General features: G+C 40.9%; 1 protein-coding gene across 2 annotated transcripts; it reads right to left on the bottom strand.

The window, feature by feature from the left end:
• Positions 1–10672: 10672 nt before the first annotated feature.
• On the bottom strand, positions 10673–20573 carry LEO1 (LEO1 component of Paf1/RNA polymerase II complex). 2 transcript variants are annotated; one of them, XM_015872813.3, is made up of 12 exons: positions 20494–20573; positions 18881–19606; positions 18504–18617; positions 17703–17797; positions 16898–17043; positions 16310–16394; positions 15872–15966; positions 15517–15651; positions 14840–14975; positions 14321–14507; positions 13955–14052; positions 10673–10946 (listed from the first exon to the last, which is right to left on the bottom strand). In XM_015872813.3, exons 1-12 carry the CDS (start codon positions 20549–20551, stop codon positions 10842–10844), a joined length of 1980 nt encoding a protein of 659 aa, XP_015728299.2. In that variant the 5' UTR covers positions 20552–20573; the 3' UTR covers positions 10673–10841. The 2 variants fall into 2 exon arrangements, with proteins under 2 accessions (XP_015728299.2, XP_015728300.2); XM_015872814.3 differs by having other exon boundaries at positions 18510–18617.
• Positions 20574–20623: the final 50 nt, after the last annotated feature.

Raw genomic sequence — 20623 nt, 5'->3', positions numbered from 1 at the left:
TTTTTCCAGAAGTGGTAATAATCCACCTTGCTCTAAGTAAATAGGCTCAGCGGTCCACAATGGATTGAGAAAGGCATCATAGAATTTAGAAAAATTCTCAAAATCCAAAAATAATAGCCATAAATTGGCAGTTCGTTCTTGTCTACTAAAAGCAGAAAACACACTGACAAAATGCAACAAAAGGTAAACAGAGACTCAGAAAAACATTAGAAAATTAAAGACAGCTAAGCAGCACAACTGTCACAAAGAGATCACAGATTAACATCTGCCAGGAAAGCCAGAAAGCCAATATCTAGTTAATCCTCTGTCAGAGCATTGAGGTGGACTAGAGAACCTCTCAAGACTTTACGGCTGTAGCAATTGGACAGATCAATACGACGGGAAAGGTGTTACAACAGAGGTGTGATGATAGAAAGGTGCTGTAAGCGAATGGAAGAAGATTGCTCACCCACATCAGAAGATCCCAGGTTTGCAGGGAAAAGCTTCACCAAGGAGGGATCACCAGAAAGAGATCCTTCCCCACTGGCAGTCAGCCCTTAAATGAGGTCTAAGAGAGGTGCCGCCAGGCTCCACCCCTTCTGGTCACTCAGGTGAATTGCCTTCACCTGTGCTCCCTGGGCTGACTGGGTCCTTTCCCCAGGTGCTCCATCAGTGGGTCAGGCTGTGACTCAGTAGTTACCATACAACAGCCATGTCAGTTCTTCTGTGAACCTAAAGTCACTGGCATTTTGTGACAAGCACCAAGAATCAAAGCACTCAGAACTGTATACTGCACAATTTTGCTACATTAACAAATATTTTTCTGCTTTTTAAACACTGAAGTAAATTCTTTACAGGGTTTGTAAGCCATTCAGGTCCTCCAGCTGGTCTTCTTTTGTCACATCACACAATGGGAACCTCTTGAGTCTTCCCTCCCACACAAGGCAAACCCCACTGTTGTCAACAGACAACAGTGTCCACTCAGCCACAGAATAAAACTGCATTCGTTAAAACACCTGGGAGACTTTAACTTTGGTAACATCCAAACATTTTTTGTGTGTAAAGCAGAACGTAGCATTGCAAGATCAGAAATGCACCGCCAACACTGAGCCATTCAGATGGAACAGCTGATGAATGATGATGCACACAGGCAGCCCTGCACCAGGCAGCCCCTTGCAAGAGCAGGGTGCTGCACCAGATCACCCCACGTCCCAGTGAGTGCAGAGATCACAGAATTGAGTTGAAAGGGTCATCTAACCCAACTTCCCTGCACTGAACAGGGACACCTACAGCTCCATCAGGTGCTCAGAGCCCCATCCAGCCTGACCTTTGGTGCCCCAGGAATGGGACATCCACACCTCTGGGCAACCTGTGCGAATGCCTCACAGCCCTTATCATAAAAAAATCCTTTTTCCTTATATCCAATCTAAATCTCACCTGATGCACAGCTTGGCTGAATTGCTGCAGTACAAGGGCATAGAACACCTGTGTGCACAAATACATGAGAAAGATCATGTATTTTATTTGTTGAATCCAAATAACTTTTCAGACTAAATTACACTGCTGTGTGTTCTAAACATTATGCAAGTTTCAGATTTTCTGTTTATTTTAAGATTGTCTTTGTTACTGGTCACAACATACATGTATTTATATCGTCTTAAAAGTACCATCTGGAATCGCATCCCAGGAAACATTCTCCTGGCAGACAACCTGTGTACTGCTGAGTAACGAGTATGCGTTTCAGAAAGACAGAGCACATCTGCTGGTGGTTTTTTTTTGGTTTTTTTTTTGTTTGTTTGTTTTGCTTGCTTTTTATTTAAAATGCAAGCCCACTCTCCATTAATTACATTTCCAAAGAGCAAAAAGTAACATCATGCCTCTCTCAAACCCAGCTACATCAAACCCCTGTGCGCAAGGCCAACACAGAACATATGCTACAGATGCCTCCTGTGCCTTTGCCTTTTGTACAGTTATGCTCCAGCTCTGCCCAAGGGAGGGAGCTTCCTGCAGATGGGCAGTGGCTGGAAGCACTGCAGCTCTCAGGGAGGCCCCTCTGGCTAGATTAAACATCTGCAAAGAGCTCTGCCATTTCTCAGCTTTCAAAACAACACATTTCCATCCATCTATTCCCATACAGACAAGAACTAGTTTTCAAAGTACCCAAGTCCACGCCACAGGGTGGATGTGCGGACTTAGAGAGCCACATACTGCCAAAACAATATGGCATCTAGTACTGAGAAGGTACCAGAAGAAATATCCAAAGTTAATGTACCATGTACACAGAATTCGACTAATTACTGCAGAGATTCAGCATTTTTCAGATCTCCTTGAAATTTAAAACTCTTCCACTTTTCAAACACATACGCAACCTGCTGAAAGATCGATCTAAAAGCCAGACCCCTTCTGGAGCAAAAGTTGTCCAAGTGCCAATTTGCCTAGAGTTTTCTAATAACGCTTGAAATCCATATTTCCTTTTGAAATGTTAAAATCACACATTTAAAAAATAATGCCTTTTTGCTTCTCAAATTCAGGAACCACAGAGAGGTAAGAGCAGATTGTGAATCCCTTCCTATTTGCACCCAGTGCTGAGAATATTTCAGATTTTGATATTCCCAAAGTTGAGCCCCATAGCATGGAATGCATTTTAAACTGCAAGATCTCCAATCCAAACATGAAATCTTGGTTTCCTAACTGTTTTGAAAAGTCTTAAGACTCATCTCTAGGTTCCCTGCAACACAAGCCAACCCACCAGCACACCCTGAGTGATGTTCTCTAACAACAAAACACATTTGTGTAGGAAAGCTTAAAGAGATTTAATAGGACACTGTCAAAAATGAGGGGGAGAGGAGGGATGCAGGGAGGCTCAGAAGTTTACAAAACATGCCTCACAGTAATTTGCTGACTTAAAATTTCCTTCCAATCTACCTGGGAATTGCATCTTCCACAGCAGAGAGATGTATTTCAGCTGCAGGCTACTTTCACACTACGCACAGAAACATAACTATCCCTTGCAGCTGGCTCAGTAGCTCTTCACCTTTTCCAGAATCAATTCTTAACTGGTCTCCCACACACCTGACATAAGCTTTTCATAGCAGGCCAGCTTTTCTTAGTTATGCTGTGTGGATTACTTGCAAAGAAGTTCAAAGACAGAATCAAGTTTTAAACCACTGTTACATGAATATGAGCTTTAAAAATACAGCAGCAGAGGTAGTAAATAACTAAGAAAAATTATGGTCCTGAAGTCCACGAGCATCAAATCACAAAATGGCTCCAGCCTTCAAACTAGCAGTGCTGCATTCATAGATTTAGTTTTCCCCAGCATCTAGTAATGTCATGCTATGGAAAGATTAGATCCTAAGACAGACAAACACACATACGGTGCTGCCTGCCAAATGCTAGCAGCTACTCCGGAGTCAGCGTTTGAGAAAAGTATGAGAGCCAGTATAATCCTATTTAGTTCTGAGAGATCAAACGGGGTTGGTAAGAGGGTAACATATCCACAGATTAGTGAAATGTTCTCAATTTAAGCACGGTCACTTTGAGATCATGTTCAGAAAGCACTTTCATCTGGAGATACACAGTTTTTGACCATATCCCAGACAGATTAGATTTATATATGAATTTCTGAATGTCACATTTAAAACCTGGAAATGGTACTCATAAAACACCACTCCCTCATATCAATCCCTCATAAAAAACTGTGACTCGCTTGTTGATACAGGAAGGCTGGCTCTCCCATAGCCACATAAACAGAGGGAACACACCATTTTTCTTTGCAGTGAAACCCTCATTAATATCCTCCAGCAGTGTGTTTTTCTAAACAAGATCAGAAGGAACAAAATGGTTAAAGACATTATAAAATGCCAATTGTTTAAGCAAACAAGCCCATCCTGGTATCATCTACAATTAATTCTTAGAGAATGTGAAATGATGCACTGATCCAAGTGCTCACAACTCAGCAGATAGCTGTCTGCCTAGCTGAACACACAATTAAAACTGTTAACAGTTCTAAGGAACTGCCCAGAATTCGCTGTTAATGAGGTCCTTAACGAACAGTTGAGACACGAAACTATCAGGTCTTTGCTCTAGTCCCTTGTGCTCTGCCACTGCCCTGAAAACAGCAGTATCACTCAGGTCACAACAGAGAAGCCTTCACTCAAGGCAACCATGAATGAATGGCTTCTGAAAGAACAAGCTGTCCACAGGACTGAGCTGTCTGCTTGCAGCACCTGCCCACACCACTGAATGGTGAGGAGGAATCCTACTGAAGGACAGGAATAAGCCTTCCACCACTGCCTACTCCAAGAGCAGAAAGTCACTGCCAGTGGAGATCCTGGGGAAATGTTATCTAAATGGTTACAGCACACACATTCCTTGTGATCAACCAGAGAAGGATTGTAAGTAACCAAAATAGATACACAGATGTTACTTACGTGTTAAGAACACAGGCAGACAGGGCTGCAGAAAACTCATTCAGCCCACATCAGTCAATTCCTGCTATCCCTGAACATCCCCCTACCCGGTACAATTGAGAACATTTATTGTTTAATATCCAAACAAACATCTGTATTTACAGCAGTATCCCATCTAACACGTACACAGAGTAAAAGCAGCCAGATCAAGACAGCTGGTTGTCAAGATAAAAATCTATTCAGTGTTTATCCCACTACCCATGACTAAGCATGACTGTAAGAGAAAAAAAGTACTCTTGTGTTTTGATGAAGATATAACCCCATATTAGGTCACTTTGACTCAGTGAATAGCAATGTCCTAAGAGTACTGTGGTCAACTGAACTTCTCTTTCCTAAACTAAATGTTAAATAAGCTGGGAGAAACCGACAGGGAGACAGAAATCACTTTATAAAACTGCATTCCTCACTCTGGACTGCAATGGACAGCACTGAGAAGCTGTCGATGCAGTATCTATATTGCAGGTTGCTGGCTCATTCTGTATGTTCTCAGAGAAGTTTCAATACAGAGCTGAAATTAATACTGACTGTGACCAGGCATGTCATGGAACTGCACGCTTTGCTGGGCGCTGAAATTAGGACCAGTTTGTCTTGATAGCTTCAGAGGACAGTAATAAATTCCCCTGTTTTCTATCAAATACATGTGTCTATCTTTTCCTTCCAAGCATGTTTTATTTGCACATCCTACTTAAAATCTCATTTTCTCAGGGAATCTGATCCCCCCTCTTATCTGAAACAAATAAATCTCCTGTTTCTATAGCAATGCCTAATCACACAGTGACAGGTCAAGGCTTCAGTTAGCATTCTACTAGACAACACTTCTCTTCAGCCTTTTACAAACATCCATAAATACTCACAGTGTCTTTATAACATGCTTTATGCCACCCTCATTGGATGAATAGACAGATTTTGTTCCCTAGGACAGCCCTCATATCCTTGACTGTGTTCTTAAAGTTCACTGGGCTAAGAATCCCGTGTGTTTATTCTGGAAGCTATTTCATCTCAGCAGTACTTTAGTTTAGACTGGCTATCGTCACATTACTCAAAGCTTCTATCCTGCTTGTAAATCATAAGGAGGGTTCAGTAAAACGGTTTAAGACTTCCAAGAAAAAAAAAACATCAGCTACATCACAAGAAAATTCACAGAACTGTTGGGTAGAAAAACAGACAAACACTTTTAGTCAGTAAGCTAACACTCCTCTATTTCTGTCCTTGCTATTTAAGCCTCTTGTTTCATCATCAGTCGTGAAGCTGCAAATTATCACCAATACTTTTCAAAATGATTGTAGGTATTCTGCCTGTTTTCTCCAAGGGAAAAATGTTCTCATTTCCTTTCCTGAGCAACAGAAAAAAAAAAAAATAATTAAAAAATGGAGTGCCAAGACAGGAAATTCAATCCAATCTGACACATAACAAGTAGGAACGAGGCTATGGAGAAAGGATAATAACTCAAGTCGTGCTGATGTTAATGTGAAAGATTTATCTATCTACAGACAGATACATTTCAGAGTCTGGATTACGTGTTTCCCTTAAACCTACACTGATTAACTTGTTTGCAAGAAAGAAGAAAACCTCTAACGTTGTAAACTGCTGCTGGTTGAGTTTTTTCCAGTTACTTCTGTGAGGGAAAAACAAGTAAGAAAAAACAACCCACCATGTTTTAGCCATGACACTTTGGCGTGATCCTTCCTTATCTGCTGTGGGATGCACTCCTCCCTTCATAAACAGTATAGTCTGAGTAGCAGTTTATTTTAAGCTGAAAAATAAGACTGGGAGATGACAAGTTTGCATAGTCTAAATACAGTAACCTTATTCCATATTTGTAAACAAAACTTGATGCTGCTGGCGTTAAATACAACCAGCACCAGCACTGGACTTAGTTAGTAGGTTACACATCTGACAATACAACCCTCAGCCAACCAAGCAGGACAACTTCTCAAACACGAGCACTGTGTACAAGTGTACTGAACACCTGAATGAAAGATGCTGAGTACTGCCACTGCCAAAAACTTCAGACTATTTCTGTTACATATGAAAATGAGAGTGGTCCTTGAGTATCCAAGCAAGATCAGAAAAAAGATTTACTGTAGAGCTCAACAATGAATCCTATTCTAAGAGCCCATTCTGTACTGAATGTGTGTTGTGCACCTTTACATTGACAAAGGAGAGAAAAACCCACAAATTAACTGACAAATCATCACGCTAGGATCAGCGTGTCTTTTCCAGTTACATTATGAAGTGTTTTGAGGAAAACAGGAAAAGCCTGAAAACACAAACAGTTATTCAGTCATGGGATAGAAAAAAAGAGGGTGTGATAGTTGATACTTTCACCATTTTTAGGATTTTATTTATGTTTAATTTACAACATGTGAAGAATATAGTGTATATGTGATTCCATGGCTATCAGTAACTGCAGGAATGCCATTCTTTCCCAGAAAATTTCATCATAACTCAAAAGACATGAGGTTGATTTTGTTGGTAAACTGGCTCTACTATCTCTCATTTCTTCACAAAATAATGGAGAAAACAAAGCAACAAATAAGAACTTTCTATTTAAGTTTCCACTTCAATAACTCCTTTTTTTCCCCCCAAGTATCAGTCCATTACAGTTTTGAAACCATAAAAACTCCTCTAGAAAAAAAAAAAAAAAAAAAAAAAAAAAGAAAAGAAAAATGTCAAGAGTCTTGTGAAAGGATTTTTTTGGTCAGATTCTGTCTGAGAATGATTTCAGCAGGGATTTACTTCATTTTATGTCATTTTCTCAGCTACTTAAGCTTATATAATTCATCAGAATGCCCAAGAGTTTTAAAGCAATTAAAGATACAAGCTAGCAGTCAACACTTGCTTGCAGCTTTTCTGTAAGTCTTTCATGTCCAGACAAGCACTAAAAAAACCCCAGCTCAAGTGAAAGGGCATCACTAGGCAACACGAGGTGTTAGTCACATTGCTCTCCACAAGCACTTCCAAGTCAAGCCACAGGCAGGTGTCTAAGTGTTACAACAGCACAGCTACATTTCACACATCTAACATGTAAATACATCTTACAACTAATATTAAAAGAACATTTAACAGAAACAAAATCTTCTCCTTCTTTGCCATGTAACAATCTCTTGATTGAGAGAGACCTTGACCAGCAGCATAAAGCTGTTAAAGAAAAGCAATCCACTAGAATGGGCTGACACCACGGGCTCCTATGCCCACTGCCTGAGAAATAAATACCTATGACTTCACTGGAAAGTCACCATCTCATGTTTAACACATTCCTGTGGCTGCAGTTTCACATCTGAGCTGAGTTAAAACTTGCTGCCACACACAGAACTGCCCTGTTCTACCCCTTGTACCACCTCCAGTCACAACTGACACATAAATGTGCCAGCTGAGGCAGCTACACCAGTAGAAAGCTATCTAAAGTAGACCCTCTACACGGTCCAGCTAAGTTTTCAAAAGGCAGCCAAGTAAATGTTCACAACTCTGCCGAAGAGAGCATCCTTCCACCATAACCCCTTGTGTCTTCATGACACGCTATCTTACTGAGCTGGTCGCCATGTTCACATGGCCAATGAGGTAGTTCTGTTGGCCCATCTGGCACAAAACTCCAGCACGGCAGAAAATTAATGTCCTGGGAGTTTAGCAAATTTACTCTGAGCTAAGCCAGGTATTGCCAAACCTGCTGCTAAAGAGAGGACTGCATGGGCAGCTGCACCCTTCTGAGGGCAGCCCCTGATCCACCAGGCTTGCTTTAGCATGAAAACTGTGTCGACTTGCATGTCTAAGATGGAAGAAAATGCTAGTCAGTGTTAGAAAGAAAATTCCAATCCAGCAATTGGCAAGTATAAAGTTGAACAAGATAGCTGAAACAACAAAACTACATAGCTAGGGACACCTTTCAGTGATGGTTTCAAGACAATTGATCTTACACTCTACCACTGGCCAGAAAATCTAATACTCAGCTCATTATCAGCTCTTCAAACAGATTTTTATGTTTGGAAATTGTTCAAATCATAATCTTTCAGGAAGAAATACTCTGGCCAGTTTGTACAAAAGTCAATACGGTTCATCTACTTGTTCTTTCCTTCTCCTTACACATTTTAGTTTCAGCTTTGTATTTCTGATTTGGGTAAGAAAAAACAATTCCAAGTAATTTTCACATACTTGGAAGCTGGGAAAAGGGAGAGCAAAAAAAAAGTGCCTATGAGTGAAACAAAGCTGTACATCACACTCACAATCAACAAATGTGGATAAGACAAAGTGTGTCCAAGTGACTGTAATTAAAAGGTGATTGTTAAACCAATTTAGGCTGAGAAAACACCTTCTAAAATTCCACGTTTTAATAAGACTTTAAAAGAGCAATTTACAAAAGAAGACAGTAGAAAAAAACACTGCTTTTAATCTTTTAAATCCACAAAAGCCTCATTTTTGGAAGCTAAAGTAGCCCATTTACTAAGTAAAGGCTTAGTCAGCATCAGACCTATAAGAATGATTAAATCCTTTGGAATACAGTAAAAATAACCAATGCTTTAATTAAACTGACATTAAGCAAACACATCAGCAGTAAAAGGTGGTGCATTTCCATACTCCTTGCATTGCTGCTTAGGAGGCACCTGGGAGACTTTGACATGAAAGCTTAGCATCCATATAGCATAAGAAACAACTCCCTTTTTCTACAGCTTCCTGAGCAGGTTACAACAGAAAAGCAGGTAACCACATGTGAGGAGCCAGACTCCAAGCCGAGGTCTAACCTAAGAGGATTACAGGGTCAAAATTCGAGCAGATGGAGAAAGGTTTTATCTGCACGGGGAAGAGAAGCAGGATCTCTTAGTAACAATGACAACAACAACAATGGAACAGTTTCTCAGCACTCAGACTTCAGAGTAGACATTTTTCACTTTGTTTTCGTATTTGTGAGTGTCTACACCGCAGTCAGCTGCTGAGCAGAATATATTAAGGCGTGCAGAGCTCTGTGCCTCTGCAGCTAGAGTGCTTCCCACACAGGCAGGAAAAATGGAGGTAAGAGTACTTCAGTAAACTGTTTGCCTAATTACACATTTCAAAGGCAAGACAGCCAGGTTAAAAGCTGTAACTCAACAGTTTTTATAGAAAAGCATAATTCATCTGGGCAGGAGAGAGATGAGTAACATTTATTCTTACATAACTCTTAGCTACTTTATCTTACGAAACATAAATCCACAAAGCAAACTTTCCATAGCATCACTCAATGCATTTAAAGAGGCATTAAGCTGTACTTTCTGCTTTCTTCCTGCTATCTCTATGAAGCCGCAAGCTTTCTAGGACTATTTGAAAAGCCAGTTAGAAAAACAACATAGATAACACAGAAATGTTATCTCACCAGCAAGGGAAACTACATGTGGGAAACATAATCTTAAAGAGTGGAAAAGATAGACATTTCTTGTAGCCTCTTCTAATCTTGCAATGCTATTTGCATAATCAAATAAGGTGTTTAAAAATAGCATAAAAGCAGCAATGATCTGTCCACAATATTCTCCTCTGCTGTCTTTTCAGCCAAGTAGGAACAAGAGGAAAATGCATCATTAAGGCCTGCATGAGATTACAAAATGGTATTACGAGGGTATGTATTCAGTGTGGCTCACTGCAGTTGTTAAAGAAACCTTTCATGAATTTGAAGAAATTCATTAGTTTTGTATAAACAAGTGCTTCTATTCTGAGTTATGTTGCTAATGTGATTGTTCTTATTGATGCTAACATTCAGCTAAGACCTGGATTTTCGTTCAATCTATGAAAAAATAAACTTCTTACATGGTTGGTTTACTATTCTAACTACAGAAACTTCACAGTTTACTCAGAGCAGATATGATAAGAAAAAATTTCAGTCAAAAATATCAAAATATAACAGCATAGTAACATACCGTCCACAGCCAGCAGTAAATAAGGAAAGAGCAGGAAAAAACAGGATGGCACTGTGCTACTCACATGTTATTCCAAATCTTCTGTACAAATGGTAACCTTCATCTCCATAACTTGGCTGGGAAAACTTATCATTTAGGCATTCTGTATGAAGATTATGATTTTTCCTAATAAACTCAGTGAGACCACTATTTTATTCAGTTTCATTCCATTGTACAACCAGTTTGTATTACAGTTTTCAAAACTGAAATGTTCTGTACAAGATTTAAAAACTGGCGCCGTGATGATCCCTGATCCCCATTGCAGCAGCTGCTGCAGTAAGATGTAAAAATATGAGAAAGTAAAAAGAAAGAAACCGACTTTTATTCACACCAGAAACACAAATTTCAATGGAATTTGCCTGTATCAAAATAACCCCAATAAGGCTACTTACATCTTTCCTGTAAGAGAACTGTACAATTTATATATAAATATGTATATATAAGAAGCAACCTTAGTGCTCCCTCAGTGTTAATCATCATCATCTTCCTCTTCATCACTGATGACATACTTCTTATGCTTCTTACTTGCTTTGTCATCATCCTCTGCTTTTCTCTTTCCAGAAGGCTCCCCTTCCTTGAGGCAAGAAAGAAGAATAAAAAACATACTCAAGCTAAAATAAAAAACAGCTTCAGAACAGACAACAACAAGGATTTTTTTGAAGGAAGAGTAAAATTATTTGTTCTAGTACTTCCACCTCAAGCCTCTCTAGTGCTGCACTTCACTGGTTAGCACTGGTTCCAGTCTCAATCCCCAAAGCCAAGAGGGTCCACAATACAGCTGCACCCCCATTCACCTCAGTGGGAATGCATCAATATCTGCTTCAAAGTAAACTACCGTGCAAGAGTAATTTCCCAATCTGGGTTTATGGCGTATGTAATATCACTATCAGCAGTTAAGAATTAAGGAGATAAGCATAACATTTCCCTGAGATTCCTAACACTGGGGTTCTAAATATGCTCTTCAAAAAGGATGCGCTATTTATACAGTGACAACAGCCTACAAGGCCTATGAGCATGGGTAATTCTTAGAATTCATAGGGAAATTTTCAACACAGAGAAGCTTTCTCTTCAGACAGCCTGGAGAGCTCCCTTCAGTTTTCAGACTGCTGACGCTTGCAAACCTTAAGCTAGAGCTACTGAGAAAAAAGCAACACAAAAATCCCATGAATTGGCAGGTGTTTTTGCCTACCGCATCCTGGCATTAGGGAGAAAGACTGATAAGGAACCACTAGTACTGAGAAACAATCCCACAGCTTATAGACCTAGAAATACAGAGTAGGAGGCTTCAAAGGGTTGGTCATGGGAACTCCAATCAGTGCAACTTCAGTTACTCAGAGGAATTCACAAAGAACCTGACATGAGCCGATCACTTGAGATAACCTACAGCCTGTTTTGTTGGTTCGCTGTTAAAGCACCTCACACCATTTAATTCAAGTGCTAAAATACAGTCTCTAATGCATGATGCAAACTAAAATCTGGTGTTTTCCTACAGATCATAGAATCATAAAATGGACTGGGTTGAAAAGGACCATAAGGATGATTTAGTTTCACCGCAATACTGTGGGCAGGGCTGCTAACTACTAGACCGGATAAAATAGAATACTTGTACATCTCTTTTATTAAATCTTCAAACTTGAGGAAAAACATCTAACTTGGTGACACAGGTCTCGTGTTTGCTGTAAAATCAACCCAAACAGCAAAAACAAGTGAGCGGTTCACAATGCAGGGTGAAAATACTGAAATTATGGAAAAACTGTTTGTGAACAAAAGAACAGGCAAAAACCCAGTTAACAGATTCTGATTAACCAAGTAGCCTACAATACAGGCCCAAATTGCTTCTGGTCACCTTATCAATATATAGAACTCAACTTCTTTTTTTTCCAGTCACACTATTTCTAGATAATCTCCTGTTTGTAACAATACTGCAATGACTTTTTGCAGGCTGGATGACCAATTCCTAACACTTAAACACAGAGCCAACAGTTTGATTGTTAATCTAAACACATTTACACCAGTTCTGTTTAAATCAGCCTGCTAGGCATCACCAGTTCTGAAGACACTTGTTCACACTACAAGTCATTAATTGCTGATGCAAAACTCATCCATTTTGACACAAAGGATGAGTGGCAATCAATTACAGTTTAAAAAGAAGAGTAACTTTGAAAATACCCTCAGGCATAAGTAACCTTATCTCCACTTCCATTAGTTAGTTTTATTTATTAAGAGCAACACACATTAATTGGATTTTAAGAAGCAGCAAGAGACAATGTAGCCTAATTACTTATCACTCAAAACATTTTATTCTATATTAATGTTGAATTAGAATGGTGAGAATCTGAATCAGGAAGGAAATTTAAGCATGGAAAACAAATTAGTACGGGTGGGAATCTCAATCACAGCTACTTCCTCAGAATGTTTGTTCTCTTATAATTTAGCAGGGCTATTGTTAATGACTCACCTTCCTATGTGCAGAATATCCTCATTAATTAGAGTAACGGTAACTTGCCACATAGTGATAAAAGGTATTAATAACAGCCTGACATTCTCAGCACTGCTAACCAACTGCTAGCAGGACAAAGATCTGTGCTGTGCTGTTGACTGACAGTACAGAAAAGCAGTGCTTCATATATACAGATACTGTACTTTCACTGAGCATGTAGGAAGTAAGTTGTGCTCTACTGGCTGGGTTTCATTAACTAGAGCTGCAGCACCCCTCTGTGGTTCTGACAGGAATACTGCCTTTACAGCGTGCAACTGTAAAATGGAGGCTACCATCCTCAAGCAGCAGAGAAACACGGTTAACAAGGCCTTTCTTCTGAGAGACTAGAATTGCAAAATCCCAACATTGCCACATTACAAACTAACAGCCAGCAGTGTCTTGTCCATAAGATGAAAAATAAATCTGCCAGCACCAACAGAGCTCTCAAAATTACAGTTTGGTCCAGCACGGTAGATGTGACTAAGGGGAAGTGACTGAAAAATCCTGGACAAGGGCTGAGATAAAATAATCTCTTAAGGGAAACAGTGATGTAAAACCAAAGTTGAACAAAGCATTGAAAAGCATTCCATAAATTAACACCGACCTACCCAAACTTCTGTTTTTAAACTTCTGTTCGTTATTCTACACATAAACATTTAATTGAAATAAAATATAATTTAAAGTAAAACAGGACTGGAAGATGAATCAAACCGGCATGCCAGCACAAAAACACCTCTTGTAACCTACAAGGTAGCAGGTAGTAAGAATCTAATTAAGCTTAGGAGACAGCACTGCATTAGTGTTCTGGTGCTGGGCCTTCTTCCTGCCTGCATGATTCTGTTGAAGTCACTTTACATTGTACAGCACCTGCTCTTCCATGCAATCAGCAGTGACAATAAGGATCTCCTCCAGGTATCACTCAAATCTGTGAACTAATGCAGTAAATAAGAAATCGGCATGATTAATTAATCAGCCTGCCAACACAAATGTTATGCAAATCACAGCAAAACTGAAACTACAAAAACGTCAGCTTTACAAACTGTATAAAGTGCATGTTCCTGGCTGAAAGCGAGTAGCTTTTTAAGAACAAAGGCATTTTTTACCTCATCACTAGTAAGTTTCTTTGCCTTGAGTAGCCTTTGTGTTTTATCTTCATCTGAGCCTTCGTCACTGTCTGAAGAATAGATTCTAGCACGTTCCTCTACAGAGAAAAATGAGAAGATAAATATTTATCTGAAATTGGTGAGAAAAAGAAAGTATGAAAAATATTCCTCATACATTTAGTCCCAGAAAAAAACAGACAGGATCTAATTTAAATATTATTAAATGACGTAAACTTGCATGAACTGAATTCACATCTCCTCATGTATCAAATTAAGTGGCAAAATGTAATCTTAAAAGGATTCTGTGAAATAAGTCCACCTGAATTGCAAAGGCCCTACTTCAGTACTGGTAAGGTTTACTATTACCTCTGATGCCACCTTTGTATCTGTTTTTGATAGCTGCTAGACTGATGGCATCATCTCCCTCATCCTCTTCTTCATAGCGATCGGGCTCTAAATAATTTGCACTCAGACCACGCTGATGCTGCTTCTCCCTCATTCTTCGCTGCTGAGATTCTCTGCGAATGGAAGCTCTTAATCTCTCCTCTTCTTTCTGTCCAAAGAAAGCAGCAAAATACAAAGGATGAGTCAAACATTATAAAAATCTCAGTAGTCTACTGCAGCTTTTGAAATCCTCTCACAGCAATGGGAAGAGTGTATGTGATTCTGATGTTTTCTGGTGATCTATAAGATTAAGCTATTTTAAACAAGGGAGCTGCACGTACAAGCAGCACACACTGCTAACAATTACTGCTCGTTACTCCAAAATACACCGTATTCCAGAAACGCATCAAAAGTTCTGAAATGTTCAGCTACATTCCAGATGTTTTTCTTTATTTTTGAAACGATTAAATCAGCAGATAAGGAAGTTCCATGTCAGGATACCTTAATCATTTCTGTGCGCTGAGACTCCGGATCACGACCTGCCATTGGCAAAATACGAATTTTCTGGGTCTTTGAACATCTGTCTGCCAGAGACAGAGTCATCTTCCTGTGGGTGGCACTGTCTGTAGAGTGTGGCCTGTTGGAAAATTGCTTTGGGTTAAATACTTATAAAAGGAATCTATCTGTTTTTAAGTGTCGATCACAAGGCAGGCACACTTAAGATTTGAAAGATTAACCTATGCAAGAGTAAAAGCATTACTACTGCTGTGCACAATAATAGCTATTTGAGACATCACTTCCTCTCTCAGCACCCTGCCTGCAGTCCATTACCAGCCATAAAGTCATCCTCACATTTCACTTCAATATCCCAAGTCATAATCACCACCCTGACAGCCACCACTCTGATTCAGATGGAGACCTGCTCTTAACAATACAAACTAAAATACATTAAAAAAGTAAATGAATACATGTTGCCTCGATACTGCACTGAATAACACATCAGCCTTTCAAACTGGGACATCCAGCTTAGGAAAAATCTTTCCCAAACCCTTCAAAAATAGCACATACTTAGTAAACAGCTGAGCTCTGAATGCTTACTAATCGCTATGTCTACGTAGTAGTTACAGTACTTAATTGGAAAAGAAGTAGGACCATTTGATACAGAGGATCATGTTTACCTGAAGGTTAACTTTGTCTTGAAAACAGCCTGTCCTTGCAGACCTGTCCCTTGTCTGATAAACAGATGGTTGTGATCTCCCTGCAGCGGTGCCTTGTACACATCAAAGACCTCATTTCCCAAGTGAAGAGACATGCTTAAAAGAGATTAATGTACCCGTTACTTGATAAAGTCACTACAGTCTATTTTTTGCCTCATTTATAAACAACAAAAGCCTCTGCATTCCCATATACAGCCAATAACTATATTTCACTGCAAACAAAGCAGAGCAAAGCATTTTCAACGCACTGAGACTACAGCATTCCACTGTGAAAACAGGAGCTGTATTCCTCCAAAAGCAAAAAGCTCAAACCAACCTTCCATCCGACCACTTGACTATCCGGGCATTGCTTTCTCTAATCTCATTTCCTTCCTCATCTCGCCGCATCCGCCACCGTATTGTGTTTTCTACCTGTTAGAACAGCAACTTTTTGTTAAGCTCATAGTGGAGTACTGTAAAATACACCCTATGCTTGTCAAGAATTGCAGCTAGAAGGGCTAAATGATTTGCTGTATAATACAAAGAGATGAAGGTGAATGGAACGGCTCTTACAGGGGAAAGGTAGCTGTTAACAGGTTGTTTTTTTAATTTGTTCTTTTTTCAGCATTACTAAAACTCAGCAATATTCCAGCAGTGAACTCACCCATACCCTCGTAACTTAAACCCTAACTCAAAACACCATTATATAATACCTGTAACAGGCTTTGATAACACGTGGTTAGGTGAGCACAGAGAAGGAAAATTCATGTTATACCTTTAGTTTTAATCTCGTTCTCCCTTCTTCATCAAGCATCTCCTCATCTTCAAACTCATCCTCATAGTACTGGGGATCAAATGGTCTGTAATAAATTATACAACACAGTATTAGTGCTCCCACAAGTTAATTTGGATTATTCTTGTGCAAAATAACAGGTGCTTGTGAAGTTTAAATTATACACTGCACACAACAGGAGGCACTGTGCCCGTGAGACAGCCATTTCTGCAGCAATGTAATTTACTGCATTGATTCTGCACTGCAGGAGGCCAACCCAAGTATCTCCACCACCCTCAATTACAGCCACTTTAACATTCACACCCTCTCAATGGCTCCACCTAGAAAAAGCAAGCCTGCTTCAGAACAAAACGTTTCCTCAGAATCAGGATGAAAAGGTCAGGGTTAAGTCTGGAATTAAATGCAGGTAATTTTATAAAAAGGCCCACTCACCAGCCTACATCCTTGACCTTAGTGTGCACCCTAATGTTAACCATTTAAAATACAGCCAGTATAATTGTACTGCTAAAACAAAAGCAAAACACTAAAAAACCCAACAACTTATCAACTGCATATTTAATGTAGAATTACCTGGGCTCCACACTGAGGAAGTTGGGCAGCTTCACAAAATACAAATCGTTACCCAAGTCTGTGTTTACTTTTGGTATTTCTACCTCTATTCTTGTCTCTGGAATAGGCTCTTCCTCCTGCTGTTCTTGGCTCAGCCCATTCTCATCCTAATGGCAAAGGAGCACAATAGGAGCAAAAGTGAAACATATCAGTCTGACTCCTGTTGCTGGAATAAGCGATTCCATTTTGACTGAGAACAATTCCACTGTCATGTAAAGAGAGATCAGAAAGCTTCTTATAAATGCACTCAAACCTTTTCAGTAAAACCAATCCATTTTATATGACACTGAAAGCCATTTCAAATACCAGAGGGAACTCGAGAAAACAAAGATAGAAAGGAAGCAGCAAGAGAGCTGACATACAGTTTTCAGCAAGGAATGAGAAAATAAGCATGGGATGAGATAAAAAAACAACAACACAACAACGTTCTTGAATATCTTCAAGGCTCGAAATGATGATATTTGTCTAACAGCCCTAAGTAGGGTACCAAGAAGACCTATCAATTTGTATTTCACCTGATGGCAATCAAACCTGTAATTTTTTCCATATGGAAGAAGTGCAGCAGGGCTGGGGAAAGGCATATCAATACATCTAATATTGCTGTACATAAAATTTCAATCATTCTTTTGGCCAGGGCAAAATTACCTGTAGGTTCTTACTTAATGCTGTTAACACTTTTTCCAATAAAGTACTATCAAACCCCATTGCCACTGCAGATCCCCAAGTGGAACAATGGGTTCATTACTTCAAAAGTCAGTCTACTCACTATGGGCTGTCCTGGAGTTGGTGGCTTGTCTTCCCCATCGCTCCCTGAAGAAATGTCATCAGCTCCTCCAAACAGGTCCATGACGTCAGCGTGCTCTGGAGAGAAAAGTTCCTGTTTTAAGATACACATACATGCAAACGTACACAGCCCTTCATGCAAAAACAAACACAGAAAAAATAAGCCTTCATTTTTATTACCACTTAAAATCTCCTACAAAGTTTAAGGATCTCTAATTGCTACGAAGCAAACATTATTCTCTTATCCCAAGAAATAAGAAAAAGTTTCCCCTTGTTTTGAAGCTGGAGGGTCAGTGCTTTTCTGGAAAGGCTCCATTACTGAAATTCCAGGTGAAAAATGGCAACAGACAAATCAAGAGTTAAAGTTCATCCTTTACACAAGTGAACAGTTTAAACACACGACAAGCAACCTCACTGCATGCTTTGGAAGTTTTACTTCTCATTAAAAGCAACATGTTCTCTTGGACAGCAAAATATCATGACCAGTAGAGGGTTTCTCAGGCTCCTGTGATAAGGTGCACCTTGAGCCCTGACAACGGGGTGTGAACTAACACTCACAAAAGAAAAGCTCTGTCCCTCGTGGAGGATGGCAAAGCTAAAGAGAAATCACCAGGAAAAATAAAGCACGTGCTGCCTCACAGAGCATGTTTTCTGTGCCACTCTGCCATGCCCATGGCACTGCAGTTACATCACAATGAGAATGCTATCAACTGTATCAAGTACCATAGCAGATGAATGATGGATTAAAAGACAAATGAGCCAAAAGCCATCAAACCAATCCCACCTTTACCTTTCTGGCGTTCTGTATCACTATCTGCCTCTGAATCTGATGCGATTGGTTTCTTCCGCTTCATTCGCAAAACTTCATCTTCGCTATCGCTGCCTCTTGCAGACTCTCCTAAGAAGCATAATTATTCTCAGCAGATTAAGAATTCTGCTTCATATGTTTCAAAATTCCTTTTATTAATCACACTGTTTCAGATTAGGAGTAATTTAAACACACTGTGTAAAAAAAAACATACAACCCATTAAAAAGATGTCCACATTTGAAAGTTGTGCGATTAATGTTTAAGTCTGAATTTTTCAAGCCAATGTAAATGAAACAACAGAAAACAAAGCAGGCTGCAAGAAGCAAACCATTACAACTGCACTGGATCCTACCAGATTTATGCTCCTGCTCCTCCTCATCGGAGTGCTGGGCCCTTTCATCATCGTCAGAGTTCTGCATCTTCTCCTCATCAGAGTGCTGGGCTCTTTCATCATCATCTGAGTTTTGCACCTTCTCCTCGTCTGACACCTGCGGCCTCTCCTCGTCGTCAGAGTTCTGCATCTTCTCCTCGTCAGAGTTCTGGAGCCTCTCCTCATCGTCAGACATCTGCGGCCTCTCATCTTCATCAGAGTTCTGTGCTTTCTCCTCATCGTCTGAGTTCTGCTGTCTCTCCTCATCATCAGAGTTCTGCTGTCGCTCCTCATCATCCGACTGATCGCTTTTGTCCTCCTTCCCCCACTTCTCATCCTCTGAATGGGCCTTTTCTGAACCATCTCCCTCCGAATGGTGACTGCCCTCATCAGACCCATGGCCCCGCTCATCCTCCTCATCGTCATGAGCAGCTTCTGAAGCGCTGTGCTGGTCCACGTCCGACTGATCGTTGTCTTCGTGCTCAGAGTGACCTGAAGCTTCGGAGCGATTGTACGACCTCTCGGAGTGGTTGTCACTGCCCGTGTGATGGGAGGCTCCTTCGTCCTCACTGTCATCTCCAAACAGCTCCTTGTTGCTGGGCTTTGCTGCCTCCCGCTCGTCATCCTGCTCGCTGTCGCTGCCTGAGGCGTTGCTGCCGGAGCCCACATTCTCCTGGTCAGAGTCAGAGTCTGAACCAGAATCACTATCTGAAAAACAAACATAGTCTCTCAAAGTTAAGCCATCCCTATGTGGGGTCAAACAGGGACACAGGCATGCATTACCCAACAGCAGAACTACACAAGGCACACAAGTTACCTACAACAATAAAATGCTTACCAACAACAACGCAAAGAACGACCGCAGGTAGCACCCAATACACCCAGCCAACAGCTATTATCTAAGATTCTAGAGCTGTAGAAGGAATAAGCCGTTACACAAAGCTAAGAACTCCGAGGCAGCGCCCGTAGCCAGGTGCTACATGGCTGTCCCTTATGATGCCAGTTAGCACTTTTCACCTATCACAGAATCACAGAATGACACAGGTTGGAAGGGACCTCAAGGATCATATAGTTCCAACCCCCTGCCTGGCAGGGCCACCAAACATACACCTTTACTAGATCAGGTTGCCCAGGGCCCCGTCCAACCTGGCCTTGAACACCTCCAAGGACGGGGCATCCACAACCTCCCTGGGCAGCCTGTTCCAGGGCCTAACCACTCTCCTAGTGAAGAACTTCCCCCTAACATCCAACCTAAATCTTCCCTCTTTTAACTTAAAACCATTTCCCCGTGTCCTGCTATTGTCAGCCCTTTCAAAGAGTTTACTCCCCTCCTGGGAGTAAGTTCCCTTCAGATATTGAAAGGCTGCAGTGAGGTCACCCCGCAACCTTCTCTTCTCTAGGCTGAACAAACCCAACTCCCTCAGCCTGTCCTCATAGGGGAGGTGGCTCCAGCCCCCTGATCATCAATGAAAAGCAAGGAGCCGGCAGGCGGCACACCCCCACCCCACCCCGGCTGGTAACCCGACCACAGCCCCGCGTTCCGCCCTGCTGTGCCGGAGGGCCTCGGGCCGGTACACAGCAACCTACGGCCGCACCTTTCTGCTCGGCCTCCGAGTCAGCGTCGCTGCCGAACAGCTCCTCCATGTCGGCCATGGCGGCTACACGCGCCGGCGCCGCGCAGTGACGCGATGCGGAGCGCCGGGAGGAGGAGAGGCAGGAAGGGCT

Source organism: Coturnix japonica, chromosome 14 (assembly GCF_054131305.1).
Source record: "Coturnix japonica strain WE chromosome 14, WE-NBRP24, whole genome shotgun sequence".
NCBI classification, from domain to species: Eukaryota; Metazoa; Chordata; class Aves; order Galliformes; family Phasianidae; genus Coturnix; species Coturnix japonica.
This window is presented reverse-complemented; position numbering and strand designations above follow the sequence as displayed.

Bases quoted from the DNA above. Each gene is read 5' to 3' on its own strand.
- LEO1 (XM_015872813.3), bottom strand. From the start codon at position 20,551: ATGGCCGACATGGAGGAGCTGTTCGGCAGCGACGCTGACTCGGAGGCC. The intron at 15,652-15,871 runs GTTGGTTTGAGC...ATCTCTTTTAAG, and splicing joins GTCAAGTGGTCGGATGGAAG to CATGTCTCTTCACTTGGGAA. The intron at 14,053-14,320 runs GTAATAGTAAAC...TTTTCTCTGTAG, and splicing joins ATACAAAGGTGGCATCAGAG to AGGAACGTGCTAGAATCTAT.